The sequence below is a fragment of the Vipera berus genome (genome assembly GCF_964194415.1).
Source record: "Vipera berus genome assembly, chromosome: 7".
Classification (NCBI taxonomy): domain Eukaryota; kingdom Metazoa; phylum Chordata; class Lepidosauria; order Squamata; family Viperidae; genus Vipera; species Vipera berus.
In genome coordinates this window covers 29,868,982-29,886,362 of record NC_138209.1, presented here as the reverse complement: position 1 = coordinate 29,886,362, position 17,381 = coordinate 29,868,982, and the positions used below count along the sequence as shown (strand labels likewise).

At 40.5% G+C, this 17,381-nt stretch overlaps 1 protein-coding gene across 3 annotated transcripts in view; it reads left to right on the top strand.

The window, feature by feature from the left end:
• Window positions 1–17,381, top strand: part of SMAD1 (SMAD family member 1) — a 42,623-nt gene that overhangs the window by 23,939 nt on the left and 1,303 nt on the right. For 2 of the 3 annotated variants that reach the window (XM_081332657.1, XM_081332658.1), the window contains exons 3-6: window positions 2,430–2,687; window positions 4,837–4,953; window positions 11,574–11,795; window positions 12,944–13,200. In XM_081332657.1, coding sequence (XP_081188783.1) covers window positions 2,430–2,687; window positions 4,837–4,953; window positions 11,574–11,795; window positions 12,944–13,200 — 854 coding nt within the window. The remainder of the gene's footprint in view (window positions 1–2,429; window positions 2,688–4,836; window positions 4,954–11,573; window positions 11,796–12,943; window positions 13,201–17,381) is intronic. The other variant, XM_081332659.1, reaches the window with a different exon arrangement.

The following is a 17,381-nucleotide window of genomic DNA, read 5'->3' as shown; positions in this document are numbered from 1 at the left end:
CTAGGTAAAACACAGTACATTAGATTTGGCTTTTGTTTCAGACAGTTGAAATGTGATTTGAAGGTCAGGGACATTAACATCTGTCTCTTGACATGGTCCTTCAAGATCCATAATCTAGTTGTCCTTCAGTTCCATTGGAAACAGTTTCTTAAAGTCCTAGCTTCCATGCCTACCAGTTGAGAATTTTGGAAGTTCAAATTTGGAAAACACAGAGCTCCAGAAGGATGCTTAGGTCTGAGATATACTAGTTTTCTATACAGTGTAGTAGAGCATTTGCTTCAGTCTAGGCAAGAGTTAACACCTCTACAGCTTTACCCTCCAGGGGCTCACAGCCTCTCTAAAGAGCAGATGTGGGCCTCTTGTTTGCTTTGTGGCAACAGGTGTGCTTGGCTGAATACAGCAGAAGTCTCATGCTGTCTCTTCAATTACATCTCTTCCCCTGGGCTGCCAGCAATTTCTGAGAATCAGCATTCTCCCCCGTTATGTACATTTTTAGCCCTTTATTTTTTACAGTGAAGATTCTGAACCTGATCAAGCCTTACAATTTAAAAATTTGTATTTTCCTGAATACGGTTACCATCACTGATCTAGTTCAAGCAACATTTCTGGTTTATTTTACAAACCACAATTGATGGGGTTTACATAACATATTAAACCACAAACAATGACTTAACAAATGGTTGGATTCACACATGGTTGGGGTCACTCATAATGTTCAGCCAAATTCAGAGAAATTGTATTAAAAGTTTAGCATAGCTTATGAAATGGTTCATTAGAGCATATGTATGTAGAAACTGTACTTTCCTTCAAAGATGCCACAATGGCATCCATGACAATCTCTTTGCCCTGGCCATATTAAATTGTCTGCCTGTTTTAGGGCCTGAACTTCTCTTTCCATTTATTAATTCTTCTGATTGCATAGCTTATGGAGATTTTAAGTGGTCTTACCCAGATCTTTGTAATTTGGTTTTTTATGAAGGGAAAACATGATGCTTCCCAGCATAATAATCGAGCCTAAATTAATGGCATTAAATGCATGAGCTGTTATGGGAAATGTATGCTAGAAGTGATGGTTTCCCTTCTTTCTGCCCTTTGTAGTTTATATGGAGAATCCCGTGTCTTTTGTCCCTGGAAAATCTGATTAGAAAACCAAAAGAAGTGGCTGCAGATTTTCATCTAGCTTTTGTAGAAAGAAGCACTGTGCAGATCCAGCTTCTGTAGAAATTTGATAAAATCACATGATTTGAAATGTCTTGCATTAGAGAAGTGGGAAAATCTGATGTAGTATTACTAGGCCTTAGGAAACGCATATCCTCTCATCAATCTTTCAATTAATAAGAATGTTTTGAAAAGATTAGCTGTAGATTTATTAGATGGAATACTTAAAGATTAAATATTGGTTTGAATATGTTTAAAAAGAATAGAATTTTTTTTGGACATAAATGTATTTTAGCTTAAGAGGGATAAATTTTTCAAGTAGTATATTATTTCCTTTTTTCTTCTCTTTTTTGTTTTTGGTTTAAGAAATGAAAAATGTAAAACTGTTGGGATGGCTTGTATGAGGAAAAAGACTTAAATATTTAAGTGTAATTAACTCTAAGAAAATCTTAACAGGTAAAAATGTTTTTGAATATTGTGAGGAAAATAAATTTAAATAAGAACCTTAATAACAGGATCTATGATAAGGTGATTAAGATGATTAACTAGAAAAGAAGCTTCATATTGATGTGGTTGTTACTTGTAGAAATACTATAAAAATGTTTATATTCAATTGTTATCTACTAAAATACTAAGAAATGTACTAATTTAAGGTTGATAAAAGAGAATATTATTGGAAGAAGAGAAAATCAAGGAAAGCTACTATTTTAGAGTATGGCATTATAGAAACTAATTGTTATGGATTGTTTGTAAATATAAACATGGACAACATGCTGTTTACCAAATATTAATGGTGATTATGTTAAAAAAAATTGGAGAAGGCAGCCCTATGTATGTTAACTCAAAAAGAGGAAAAGATGGATATAAGTCATCCAGAAGGATGTCAGTAGCCAATACTTTGCATAAGTTAAAGACTGTCCCTTGTATACATTTCTTTAGCTTTGGGAGCTGAAAGTGGGGGTAGGTTATCTTTGCTATTCTTCTTAGTTGTGAATACCAGTTCAGCTTCACTATTCTGCCTGCAAATCTAACCACTTTTCTCCCAGTTGCTGTGAAAACTAAACTTACAGCTGTGGGATTCTGCAGTTGGTGCATCCAGCAAAAATGTAACTTATGTAGTAACTAGACACAAGGAAATATTTTTGCTTAGACCTGCTCCTTAGACCTGTTTCTAAAGTATGACTTCTTCATTAACTGCAACTGAAATGATTGTACAGCTATCATTGTTTACAGTATTTGTTTTCAAGCTTCCCTTTCTTTTTCCTTTTCAGTTCTTCCTCCTGTGCTTGTTCCTAGACACAGTGAATACAACCCTCAGCACAGTCTCCTGGCTCAATTTCGCAACTTGGGACAAAATGAGCCTCATATGCCACATAATGCTACTTTTCCAGACTCTTTCCAGCAACCCAACAGTCATCCATTCCCCCATTCACCAAACAGTAGCTATCCAAATTCGCCTGGAAGCAGCAGTGGTACCTACCCTCATTCACCTGCCAGCTCTGACCCAGGAAGCCCTTTTCAGATGCCAGGTAAGCTTCCTCTGAAACCTCAGCAGCAATTTCTTAGCATTGGCAATGGTTTTGGGACAGCACATTGACCAGCAATGGGAGGCAAAGAGGGGAAATACGAAGGATGATGTTCCAGTGGTTTTAGTGCAATTGTTAAGCCAGTAAAATATTTCCAGAATTTTTGATAAAATGTGCTTTCTAGTAGCTGTATCATTTTTCTGCAGTGGAACTAAAGCATACTTAAGTGGATATATCCCTCATGTTCCAGAAGGGGAACTAGAAAGGATTTGGATATTCCTCCTAATAAGATAATTTTGGCCTTGCTTTGCTCAGGCCACCATCCTCCAGGCCAAGATATTTTTTCTTTTCTACCTCAGTTTTTCTATTATCGAGGCTTCATCAAGTCTCAAAATATCTACAAAATATATATAGTTTGCTTAAATAAAGCATATAGATGGTTTTCCCTCAATAATGAGAGGATGTAGGACGACGTAATATGTTGGCAGTTACTGAATATCACCAAGCTATTTGTGCTTATTTAAAGTTGAGAATATGTCTCCCAAGATCATTTATTTATTTATTTATTTTGATTTATATACCGCCCTTTTCCCGAGGAACTCAGGGCGGTTTACAGGGCAAATTAAAACAGTACAATGTACAGATTAAAATTAAATTAAATTAATAGCCCCAAAAGAGTTTAAAATTTAAAATTTACAACCTTAAAACCCCTCAGTCCAGGCCGGCTAACTCAAATAGATCATGAGGCATTAATGTGTTTTAGGCCAACAAGCTGTTTGAAGGTAAATCATCAATGAAACAAATAAAGCTTATGTTTTGGAAGGAATGTGATCATTCCTAAATAACATACATCTTTGTAGTAAATGATTAAATGATTTTAAATGATTACTCAAGTCAGAATTTTTTTAATGTGAATTATAGAATGATAATATTAGTATGTTTTTATGGTATTTTTATTAGTTTTTATTATATTTTATTTTTATTATTAGTATTGTTTAATAATATGGATATTATCTTGTTTTTATGTTATTATTATTATGTTTACTTTTATCTTGTTTGTGTTCGTGTTAAAGGGGAGTTAAAGTGCTAGGAACTTGGTTACATATATAGTTGGTTAATGTTATTTAGATTTTGATTGTTATTTTTGTAACCCTGTATTCAGTTCTGGGAAGTGGGGGAGGGGGAGGGGGGTGGTTTGGGGGTGGGTTTGTATTGTAACTTTTATAAAACTTTTTAATAAAAAAAAGAATTTTTTTATGGAGTTGCATTTTTATTCCCAATTGAATTTATGAAAAAAAACCACTTAGCTGCTGCTTCTGTTCTGTTTAGCCATGGAATCTCCAGAAAGTGGATTTCAGCAACTAGAAGAAGGCAGTAGTCACTAAATAATGCTATAATATATGCACTATAGCATATTCTTCATTATTTCAGAAAAAGATGTAATTTTAATTAGCCACCTTAATAGCAAAGGATGTTCCTTTTTAGAAAAGTTAGGTAAACAAGAATGTTCTGGGAATTTATATCTGTCCACAGATATAGGCAGAATGGCAACCTCCCAGTTCCCTCACTAAGTAAATGCTTAGTTCCTATATAATTTTTTTCTGCATTTTGGATGTTGAAACCTAAGGGTGAGTTCAGTTGACAATAGCATACCTTTGGCTTAAGAGAATGTTATAAATAAACATCAGGACAATGTTAGTATAAAAATAATATAGAGATAATCACATGTGGCTGCAAACCAGTAATACTAAAAGTAAGTCTTACATTGATGCTTTGCCTCCATTGATTATTAAATTGTAATGCCATCATCAATAAGTTGTTCTTGTTGTTGTGCACTAGGATGTAGCACCTGTCTACTGATAAATATATTGGAAAAGATGACCTGTATGCAAATCATCATCACTTCTTTTTCACATATAGAGATTTGATCTGTTTGCTTCAGAACTTTCCCAAACCTAATTCCTTCAAGGAAAAGTAAACTTAAGTATAATTAATCAAAGAGTAATAATTTCTGTGTTAGCCATGTTAACAGAGATGAGTAAAAAATGGATGGTTTTCTTCTATTATTACAAGTGCATTGTAGTTTGGCTTAGCACTGTCCATAAAATGGATAAGTACAAAGATGAAATAACAGTATTTTGTTTTACCTTAGCTGATACTCCCCCTCCTGCTTATCTACCTCCAGAAGATCAGATGACCCAGGATGGTTCACAACCAATGGATACCAATATGATGGCACCTTCAATTCCTTCAGAAATAAACAGAGGAGGTGACACTTCATATTTCAATTATGAAAAATGTTTGCATATGTGTGTGGCACTTTTACTTCCTGTTTTATATTTTCATTGTATTGTCTTAAGTTCCTGCTAAAGAAGAAGGCAGGATAAAAATGACATGCATCAACTCTAAGTGCTGCACTTAAAAACAGCAGTGGATATGGTAAGATGCTTATGTTAAGACCTGTGCAAATGGTACAGCAGACAAAGTTGCATTTAATTCAGCACTAGCATTCAATATATGTTCACACATTTTGCTATACTTGGAGATAGTTCAGTCATAATATGCCCTGTCAAGCTGTTGGGACCAGATATGCAACCACCTGGATAACGTGGCTGCTACTAAGCTTAGTAAGCAACTGAAAAGTTTTTGAAGGATAAGCGTAAGCAACAATTTCTTTATGTTATTCTGCTTTAAAGCAAGCTTTTAGTAGATAAATGCAAACACTTGCGTTTTTGCTGATTTGTTTATGGTAGGTAGTCCTTGTAGCTGAAAAAAGGCAAATTTACCAGTGTTTTGCTTTAACTATGATTTTCTGCATATTTTTATCTTTTTATAAATTATAAAAAATATAATATAATTTTTTAATAAAATTTTATAAATATCTCAACCCTAAAATATTTTCATTCCCTAGGACTGTCCCCTTCCTCTATCCATGTAAACTCAGATATTTGATTGAGTTCTTAAGGGTTATGGTATGAGTTGCCACAAATTAGGGAAAGAGACAAGTGCACATACCCAGTGATCCCTTTGGCACCTAATTGAATTGACTTTGAACTTAAGAATATGATCACATTACAGACAGTCCACAGATTAATAACTAGTTCCATTCCCTGTGTTGTTGTTGTTAGCTGCGAAGTTGTGTCCGACCCATTGCGACCCTATGGACAACGTTCCTCCAGGCCTTCCTGTCCTCTACCATCTTCTGGAGTCCATTTAAGCTCACGCCTACTGCTTCAGTGACTCCATCCAGCCACCTCATTCTCTGTCGTCCCCTTCTTCTATTGCCAGTTCCATTCCCTAACTCTGTCTTAACCCAAATTTGTATTTTAAGTTCGAACGTATATAGGCAAACAGCCTATTATTAAAAATGGCAAATGGTATTGTCCTTCCTCCAGCAGATGAAATCACCGTAGCAGTGTAATGTTTTTAGGAAATTAGTGAAAATTGCTGAAAACAGGCTATAGCTTAAAAACATTTGCCTTCAGCAGTTCTGGAAAGATTGTGCAGCTTCAGTGCTTTGTGAGGTTGAGGAAGAGAATGTCATCCACCTTTGTTAGTAATATTAAGCTTGTTTGTAACCTTAAGGATAAGCCCTAGTGGTTGTCCTTAAGTCAGACATTAATTTGGGGACTGGCAGTACAATCAGCCACCAGGGCTGTGTTGTATTGAGTTGGATGTCAGCTAAACCCCAATTACACCAGTTCCAGGCAAGTCTTATAAATTTGCTAGAATTGGTATTAGAGTAAGCTTCAATTTCTTTCTTCCTGTTAATCTTGGATTATATTGTTTGGCAGGGAGCGAATGAGGTGAAGCAGGTTGCCCTTAAGAATGCAGAAAGAGTAAAGTTGACAACCTGATTCCTACTAGTAATATTAGTAATTAAAATACTGTAATTAGAGTGATACAATAATTCTTCTCTTCATTTGTGAAGGGGAAACAGACTCTTTTTTCCATTCATATTATTTATTCCACACCTGTTTCCGCTAATTCAGTGAGCTCTTATCTGTGCCCCAGACCTCTACCTGATGTGCATGGTTACATCCTTTGTTTAATAGCCTTTCAAAAAGGTCTGCTGCAGTTCATGTTTATGAAGGGCACTAGCAATAAACGCAAACCCCAGTGCTCTCTGGCTACAGAGATTTGGAGGCCTGCTCCTTGTGAAGATTTGTTAGTCTTAAGAGATTTTACTTAACAAGCTGCATCCTGTCAATGAAGTTGGGTAATTCCTATTGTTGGCTCATGCTGGGAATGGAGAGACAAAACACACCTGCTCTGCATGACTTAAGGCAAATGTGAGGAAGTTCCTATGAAATCCGCCTCTGTGTGTGTGTGTGTGTGTGTGTGTGTGTGTGTGTGTGTGTGTGAGAGAGAGAGAGAGAGAGAGAGAGATATGATTTCACTCTTCAGGAATGGCCAGCTGGCAGCATTTCTTCCTGACTTTGAGAACTAGGGCAAAGCTGTGCAGCAGTAATAGTTACTGGCATCTTGCTGTGAAAAGTGCACTGAGTTACTAATAATTAAAGATTGCCTAACAGTGACTTGAAAGGATTAAAAATGCAGCGAATTGTTTGCACCGGCAGTTGGCCTATCCTTAACGAGTTGTGCTACCCCAACCATCTATAGTTTATTCAATAAACCATTTTTAAATGAACCATGGCTTAGCACAATATTTGAACCCAGCTGTTCAATTTCATTTGTGAAAACCATATTGGGAACTCTCTTTTATCTTGAATCACTTATTGGTAAATTATATACCAAAAAAATCATCTGGGTTTATATATTGTGCAAGCAGTTGTGATGTGTGAAATAAATAGGGGGGGGGGAAAGAAAGTGCAAACCACAGATTGCTCATTAATGTTACTGAGTAATGATGAACAACTCCAGTGTTTTGATTCTGAATCTACCTGATAGGATGGGTATGATAATAAAATGCAACGAAGCCCATGTATGTTGCTGCAAGCTGCTTGGATAAAAATAACATTGTGTAAACAGACAGCATCAGCCATATACGTTTGAATTACTCTGACTAAAGATAATTATCAAAAAGGAAGGCAAGAGTTCCTGGAAGCAATCGGTCTCTTTAGCCAGTAAAAGCAAAAACATCTTTCTTAAATTTGTAGTTCAGTGAGTCAGGAAGAGGTTATTGTTGCTATTGATTACAAAGCAGCACTTTCCCTCTTAACACTTTAATGAGATTGTAAATTAAAAATTTATCAAAAACAAATTGGCTGCATAAATCTTAACACAACCTGAAAATTTAGTGCAGAATGAGTGGATTTATTCCTCTTATATGAGTGTACCCAAAAAATGGACCTTGAAATTCTATGTTCTCCTTTCAGTTTCATTACACTTTGTTAAGATGTTTGAGTATTTGTAGCAGCAGGTCCTGTAGCTGCTTGAATATATTCTCTTGTTGAATAGGGGAGCATAGGGTTTTTTTTTTCCTGGCTAGAGGCAGTTCTGGTTGCTGAGAGGAAGAACGGTTATTGTTGACTAGAATTCTTCCTTAGTTTAAATTTGTAAAAAAAATAAAAGTTTAATAAATGTATGTCTTAAATAAACATTCCAGAAATGCATCTCCATTATATTTTGTTAAAAATAATTTACAAGGTTTATGTATTACACTAACCCATAACATGGGTTGGATTTGGATTATTTCCTGTTTCAGCCTAACCCAAGGCCATCTACAGGTATATTTATTATATTTATATTTATTAAATTTTTATGCCGCCCTTCTCCCGAAGGACTCAGGGCGGTGTACAGGGCAATAAATATCAAAATACAAAATACAAAAGTTAAAAAAGATTAAATAATTATGCCCGATATAATACAGTAATTAAAAGCTGTGTTAAAACCCAAACCCAAACCCCAAACCCATCAGACCAGGCCGGCTTGTTCAAATAAATAGGTTTTTAGATCGCGTCAGAAGGAGCGAAGTTCGGGGGCCGTCCGGAGCTCAACCGGCAAGCGGTTCCATAGGTCTGGCGCGCCCACAGAGAACGCCCTCCCCCTGGGGGCCACCAATCGACATTCTCTGATTGCAGGCACCCTGAGGAGGCCCTCTCTGTGGGAGCGCACTCGGGGTCCATTAAGCGCCTAGGGCGGAACCATCTCATTGGTTCAACAACCCCACGACGGGGAGTGGCAAAACGGAAGACCAACCGCAGGAGATGATGATCGGTCCATGACAGGGGCGTAACAATTGGAGAACCCCCACCCAGATCATATAACCACCGTCCAGATAGAAAAACCAAATCGAGCGTGTGACCCCCCCCATGAGTTGTACCCTGAATAACTTGCATCAGGTCCATGGCCGTCATGGAAGCCATGAACTCCCGAGCTAACTCCGATGATCCCCCCAGGGATGGTAGATTGAAGTCACCCCAAACCATAAGTTTGGGGAACTCAATCACCAACCCTGAGAGGATGTCGAGAAACTCAGGCAGGGCTGCTGCTGCGCGACTAGGCGAAAAGTACACCAGCAGCAAGCCCAACTGAGCTCTAGGGCCACATCTCAGGAGGAGGGACTCACACCCGACAATTTGGACAACGGTGGCCACCCGCGAAAATAAGGTCTCCCTCACGACTACCGCCACTCCTCCGCCCCTACCCTGAGCCCGAGGCTGGTGCAGCACCTGGAAACCCGATGGACAAAGATCAACCAGAGGGACACCGCCCTCTGGGCCCAACCAGGTCTCCGTAATGCAAGCCAGGTCCGCATGCTCCTCCTCGATCAAATCACGTATAAGAGGAGCCTTATTAACTACGGACCTGGCATTGAAATACACGAGCCTGAGCTCAGGTTGCTGCTCATCCTCGCTCCCGGAACCATGGGCCGAAACTAGAGGGTCGGAGTGCATCACCGCTTGGAGACAGTGGGCACGCCCTCCCAAATATTGATGCGGCCCTCTGTTCGCACGAATGCTGCCATTCCCTAAATGGCATTCCCTAAATCAGGGGTCAGCAACCTGAAACAGTGAAAGAGCCACTCGGAACCGGTTCCCTCACAAAAGGAAAAACTGGGAGCCGCAAAAAATGTGTGTGCATGTGCATACATGCACACATGCGCAGAACAGGGTTTGACTGAAGAGTGGAGCCAAGGTGAGATATGCACCTACCCTGCATATTTGAATTGATTGGTTGAACTTTTTTAGTCCCAGTTTTTTTTTTTTTGGACTGCACATGGCAGAGGACTGGGAGCCGCAGGAGACGGCTGAAAGAGCCGCATGCGGCTCCGGAGCTGCGGGTTGCAGACCTGTGCCCTAAATAGTAGCCACAGCAGTGGCAGCTCATATTTGTGTAAATTTTTTGGCTTGCTAACAAACAATAAAGGGAGACAGATATGATCATTTCAAACTTATTTGTTCTCATCAGTCAGCCATACCCTTCTGAGATTCGAACCTGGGCCGACTGCATCTTAAGCAGTTGTTTTAACCCCTAGGCCACAGGCTCCCTCTCTCTCTCTTTGTTAGCTGAGAAGCAAGGAAGATATGTGTTAAATGTTTGTTAAGAATTTAGAATGCACTTGCTTAAGTCCCAAACACGGGATAAATCTTATTTCCTGTTTCAGCCTAACCCAAGGCCATCTAGCCTAGGGGTTAAAACAACTGCTTAAGATGCAGTCGGCCCAGGTTCGAATCTCAGAAAGATATGGCTGACTGATAAGAACAAATAAGTTTGAAATGATCGTATCTGTCTCCCTGTATTCTTTGTTAGCAAGCCAAAAAATTTACGTCTGTGTGTGTGTATATGTGTGTGTGTGTGTGTGTGTGTGTGTGTGTGTGTGTGTGTGTTAAATGCTTGTTAACTATTTAAATTACCTTGCTAGGCCCCAAACATGGGACAAATCTTTATTTCCTGTTTCGGCCTAACCGAAGGCCATCCACAGGCAGTGGTCACAACAGCGACAGCTCATATTTGTGTAAATTTTTAGATTGCTAACAATTAATTAATTCTTTAATTCTTTGTTAGCAATCTAAAAATTTACACACACACACACACACACACATATATATATGTAGATCAGGAATGTATATATATATGTGTATATATATGTAGCTCAGGAATGATATAAGGAATCCTTGGTGCTCTCTGAGCTTGGTTGTTCGCTTCAGACATTTCATTATATGACCATTTAACATCAGTGCAAATGAGTGTGGGGTTTGCCTTGTTTAGATATAGCAGTGTTTGCCTCTTTTGGATAATGAAATATCTGCAAGCAAACAACCAAACTCAGAGAGCACCAAAGACTACACAGGTTTGGGTTCTGTATACACTTAGCTCTTGTGGTTTATAAAACAATGTTTATAGCTTACTGTATTGTATGAACAGTCATTAAAGGTTATTCAATAAACCAGGTTAAACCAAACCTAAGGAACTGTAATTATTACAGGAACTGTAAGAAATGAGATATAATTATGTGTTCATTGTTACAGTAGAGTAAATTTGGTAGCATTTTAAAGACTTAATAAATTCTTAAGAAGAGAACTTAATTATTGTCTGTTCCATAAGAAATTACACCATAATGTATTTGTTGTCTTTAAGAACTATGCAGCCTTTATTTTTGTAAGTCAACATGCAAAGCTGCTTAGAGCAACTGTTCTTTTTAAAAAAGAAACCTTCATATGACTTGCTCAAATATCTGCCCCACCTCCTTTCCATTTCTCAGCTTTGAATGCTTTGACTGCATTACTAATATGGTTTAAATATATCATATAATGGGACACTGTGGGAGAATTTCTAATTAGAAGCTACACCACCAGATTTTCTCCCCCCCCCCCCCATAATCTTAAACCAAAGTCTACACAATGAATATAAATAAATTAAACTTTAAAGCTCAGGAACTCATTAATTCTAGCATTGCTTATTTCTGTTTTTCTTTTGTTGCAGATGTTCAGGCAGTTGCTTATGAAGAGCCAAAACACTGGTGCTCTATTGTCTATTACGAACTCAATAATCGTGTTGGAGAGGCATTTCATGCCTCTTCCACAAGTTTGTTGGTGGATGGCTTCACTGATCCCTCAAATAACAAGAACAGGTTTTGCCTGGGGCTCTTGTCAAATGTTAACCGGAATTCTACTATTGAGAATACTAGGCGGCATATTGGCAAAGGTATTATTGATTCTGATCATGTCAGTACATTGGAGATGCAAGCTACATTTAACAGGTTTTTAGGCTTCATTGAGAAATAATGTATTCAACAACATTATTCATATGTTTATCTCTGCAAAATGCTGGCAACCTGTAGGAATGAGATTACACCTCCCCCCCTAATGTGATGGGTATATCTCCAGAAAAAACTGATGTTGCCCAGAGATAGTGAGAAATATACTCTAATGCAGATTAAAGAAAGCTGCTACACCATTTTATAGAAATAATCCATTTGAAATGAATATGACTATGGCTGAAATAAGGATGGTAGATCCTTATATATTGGAGGCTGAAATATCTATTGAACCTCCTGAGTATTGATGTATTTTATGTAATAATAGATGAAGAATAAGGGAAAAGTGGTTGGACATGTCTCTTTCCAATCCACAATTGCAAATTGGATTTTTAAAGTTTTTTTTTAAAGGCAAATAAGTTTCATTTGAATTGGCAAAATTATATAACTCCAGTAGCATGTTGCATCCTTACTTTTAAGAACTGTGATACTGGTTCGGATTTGGGTTTTCTAGAATCTTTTTTTAATGATGAAGACTTGGGATGAATTCCATGGAAAAATATTTTTTGATTAATTTTGATGAACGGCAAAGGTATTTATTGAAAAGGGAAAAGGGAAACATTAGTACACAGTTGTGCTCAAAATACTTTTAAAAAGCCAGGATTATATACAGGTAAGAGATGTTTGTTCCCTACCCCCCACATTGGCAGTTAGGAGAGAAAGGCTGACTACATAGAAGACAAAAAGAGTTTTTCCAGATGTGTGTAAGATAATTGCATCCCAGTTAGGCATCATAAAGAAATTGTAGTTTTGACTAATTGCAAAGAGATTGACTATATTGATGAATGTGAATTCATGAATTCTTGTATTTTGATAGTTTTAAGCTGCCAAAACAAATATCTAGAAGTATCCCTATTGTTCATAATTGGGGAAATACTTAGGTGTAAGAGTATACGCAGATGACTAAAACCTTACTTTCTTTATGCAGCTGCTAAGTTGATTGACCTATATGCAATTCTTCATTTATATTTTGTGCCACAAGTAGAAGTTTCTACAATTTCAGAGAAAATTTAACCATCTTCTGTCTCTTTTCTAGGAGTTCATTTGTATTATGTTGGTGGAGAAGTCTATGCAGAGTGCCTTAGTGACAGTAGTATATTTGTGCAAAGTCGAAATTGCAATTACCATCATGGCTTTCATCCAACTACCGTCTGCAAAATTCCGAGCGGCTGCAGCTTAAAAATTTTCAACAATCAAGAATTTGCTCAACTTTTAGCTCAGTCAGTGAACCATGGTTTTGAAACTGTGTATGAACTCACTAAGATGTGCACTATTCGTATGAGTTTTGTAAAGGTAAGCAAGGCTTTCCATTTCAGTTCATGAACGAGTGACTTTTTAAACCAGAGAAACAAAAAAACAATGGCTTGAGTTGCTAGCACTTCACTGCCTGCTCTCCAAACAGTAAAATTTAAAAGGCATTAATTTGCCTAAAATCTTAGAGCTCAACTGAGTTTCTCGCACATGTGTGCATGTATACAGAAAGAAAGAGTTTCTCAAAACTTAACTGTGATCTGGATTTGTACTAAATGTGTTTGGGAAAGGAAGCATTGCTGCTTGTGGCAGCTGAAGTGTCCTGACAGCAGTCAAACAGCCCTCCAAGCGGATGTACGAGACTTCTAAAGGATACAGCTGCTTTAATGCTTTGAAGAAAGATGTTTTGCTTATTTCAGTACCTCTTGGGAATGCTTTACATAATTATTAAACCTTATTTTGAGGTAGAATCTTGATCAGAATTTCAGATCAATTGAGTGTTGGAATCTTAGCCATCCGGTGGAAAGCCTTTAGGGTTGGAGAGTAAATGCTCCTATTGAAGATATTACAAAATTTAGCAGTTTAATTTTGGAAGATAACATCCTATCAGAAATAGCTTATCCACTGATGCGTAATTAAATGGATATTAAATAGCTATTTATTTCTTTGTCAGGTTTATATCCTGCTTTTCATGTAGGAATTCAAGCCAGTGTACATAGCATTCCTTCCTCCTTTTTCTCCTGACAAGAATCCCATCCTGGGAAAGATGGGTTTCATGCGCCCATGGTCACTCAGTAAGCTTTTCTGACTGGGGTGAATGGAATCTGGCTCTTCTCAGGGCCAGTCCAACACCTTAATTGTACCTAATTGGCTTTCTTGATAGTAAAGTTTATGATTCCATACAAATAATTGAAACTAAAACATGGACTACTTATACTGGTAGTCGTTGACTTATACAACTCAGTGGGTTAGGACGCTGAGCTTGTCGATCAGAAGATCGGCAGTTTGGCGGGTCGAATCCCGAGTGCCGCGTAGCAGAGTGAGCGCCTGTTACTCGTCCCAGCTTCTGCCAACCTAGCAGTTCGAAAGCACGTAAAAATGCAAGTACAAAAATAGGGACCACTACAGTGGGAAGGTAACAGCGTTCCGTGCGCCTTTGGCATCTAGTTATGCCGGCCACATGACCATGGAGACGTCCTCGGACAAACGCTGGCTCTTCGGCTTTGAAACGGAGATGAGCACCGGCCCCTAGAGTTAGAAACGACTAGCACGCATGTGTGGGGGAACCTTTACCTTTTACCTAAAGTTACAACAGCACTGAAAAAGTGTTACGTATGACTGTTTTTCACACTTACGGTTGTTGTAGCATCCTCATGGTCATGTGATCAAAATTTGGATGCTTGGCAACTGGCATGTACTTATGACGGTTGCAGTGTCCTGGGATCATGTGATCACCTTTTGTGATTTTCTCACATGCAAAGTCAATGAGGAAGCCACTTAACAACTGTCATTAACTTAATAACTGCAGTGATTCACCTAATAATTGTAGCAAGAAAGTAAGTAAAATGGGGCAAAATTCACTTAACAAATGTTTCACTTAGCAACAAAAATTTTGGACTCAATTGTGGTCATAAACCAAGGACTACTTCTACAGTGACATATATTTTTCCCAGGAAGTGGAAATGGAATTTTTACTGCAAATCTCACCAGTGATATGTACTGAGTTACCGTATATACTTGAGTATAAGCCGAATTTTTCAGCCCACTTTTTGGGCTGAAAAATCCACTTCGGCTTATACTCCAGTGAACAAAAAAAAAGAACTTACCGAGGACTTGCGCGCGCGACTTGTGTGTGTGTGTGTGTCAGACCCGCAGGAATGGCTAGTAAAGGTGGCGGCAGTCCAGCATTTGCGTTTCTCTGTGTGTCAAGCCCCGTGGGCCCGACACACAGGAGGGGGGGGACGCCGCTTCCTTACCAGCCATTCCCGTGGGTCTGACACACGCACGCATGCATGAGGGGGGGAAACGCTGGACTGCCTGCCAGCTCTGCAAGCCTTTGCTGCCCCTTCTCTCCGCTGCCTGGCCTGAACAGAGGAGCCGAAGGGAGCAGCTCTGCAAGGCTCTGCCGCTCCCTTCTCTCAGCAGCCTGGCCCGAACGAAGGGACGCCCCTTCGTTCGGAACAGGCAGCGGAGAGAAGGGGCGGCAGAGGCTTGCAGAGCTGGTAGAGGCGGCGGCAGTCCAGCGTTGTTTCTCCCCCTCGTGCGTGCGTGTGTGTGTCAGACCCACGGGAATGGCTGGTAGGGAAGCGGCATTCCGGCATTCCCCCCCTTCCTGTGTGTCGGGCCCACGGGGCTCGACACACAAAAAAATGCAAACGCCGGACTGCCGCCACCTCTACCAGCCATTCCCGTGGGTCTGACACACACACGCACGCACGAGGGGGGAGTCCGGCATTTGCATTTTTTTGTGTGTCGAGCCCCGTGGGCCTGACACACAGGAAGGGGGGGAATGCCGGAATGCCGCTTCCCTACCAGCCATTCCCGTGGGTCTGACACACACACGCACGCACGAGGGGGAGAAACAACGCTGGACTGCCGCCCCCTTTACCAGCTCTGCAAGCCTCTGCCGCCCCTTCTCTCCACTGCCTGTTCCGAACGAAGGGGCATCCCTTCGTTCGGGCCAGGCTGCTGAGAGAAGGGGGCGGCGGGGCTTGCAGAGCTGCTCCCTTTGGCTCCTCTGTTCAGGCCAGGCAGCGGAGAGAAGAGGCGGCGGCAGTCCAGCGTTTCCCCCCCTCATGCATGCGTGCGTGTGTCAGACCCACGGGAATGGCTGGTAAGGAAGCGGCGTCCCCCCCTCCTCCTATGTGTCGGGCCCACGGGGCTTGACACACAGAGAAACGCAAATGCCGGACTGCCGCCACCTTTACTAGCCATTCCTGTGGGTCTGACACACACACACACACACACGCACGAGGGGGGAAACAACGCCGGACTGCCACCTCCCTAGCAGACCTCCCCTGCGGGATGTGCTGCCAGGAAGCTGAGAGAAGGGGGTGACAGAGGCTGGATCCCCCGAAAGAAGTCTCCGCTGAGACGAGAGAATGAGGTGGTGGAGCGCTCCGCCAAGTATGGGGCAGTGGAGGCTTGCTGCCCATTCTTTCGGCGGAGACTTCTTTCGGGGGATCCAGCCTCTGCCACGCCGCACCGCGCCAACAGCAAGCCACCCCATTCTCTCGGCGGAGCGCTCCACTGCCCCATTCTCTCAGCGGCTTGCTGCCCCATTCTCTCGTCTCGGCAGAGCCCAGCTGAGAAAAGGGGGCGACAGAGGCTGGATCCCCCGAAAGAAGTCTCCACCGAGATGAGAGAACGGGGTGGCAAGCCGCCGAGAGAATGGGGCGGTGGAGTGCTCCGCTGAGAGAATGGGGCGGCTTGCTGTTTTCTCGGTGCAGCACGGCAGAGGCTGGATCTCCCGAAAGACGTCTCTGCTGAGATGAGAGAACGGGGTGGCAAGCTGCCGAGAGAATGGGGCGGTGGAGCGCTCCGCTGAGAGAATGGGGTGGTGGAGGCTTGCCGCCCATTCTCTCGGCAGAGACTTCTTTCGCGAGATCCAGCCTCTGCCGTGCTGCACTGAGAGAACAGCAAGCCACCCCATTCTCTCGGTGGAGCACTCCACCGCCCCATTCTCTCGGCGGCTTGCCACCCCGTTCTCTCATCTCAGCAGAGTTTTGGGGGATCCAGCCTCCAGCTGCTGCATTTCCCAGCCTCGGCTTATACTTGAGTCAATAACTTTTTCCAGTTTTTTGGGGTAAAATTAGGGGTCTCGGCTTATACTCGAGTCGGCTTATACTCAAGTATATACGGTAATTGGAAAATGGCTTTCTTTCTGTCAAGCCATGCTTTAAATCCACTACTGATAAACACGCAAAGAGCATAATATGGGAATACATCTTAATTCATTAAAAAAGAAAGATAATGCCTAATTATTAGTATTACCTACTGCCTTTGTGTAATAACAGCTATCCTATTGCAACTCTATGGCACTATATTTTGATTATTTTATTATGGTTTTTCCTTAATATTTTATCTCATATATTGTATTGTCTACATACTATATATATATGCTGATGCTTTATTTAAACTTATATTTGTGTTTGAATGTATAATGTGTTTTATTAGCATTGTGTATCAATGATTGTATGACCTCTGTAGATACCATATGCTAA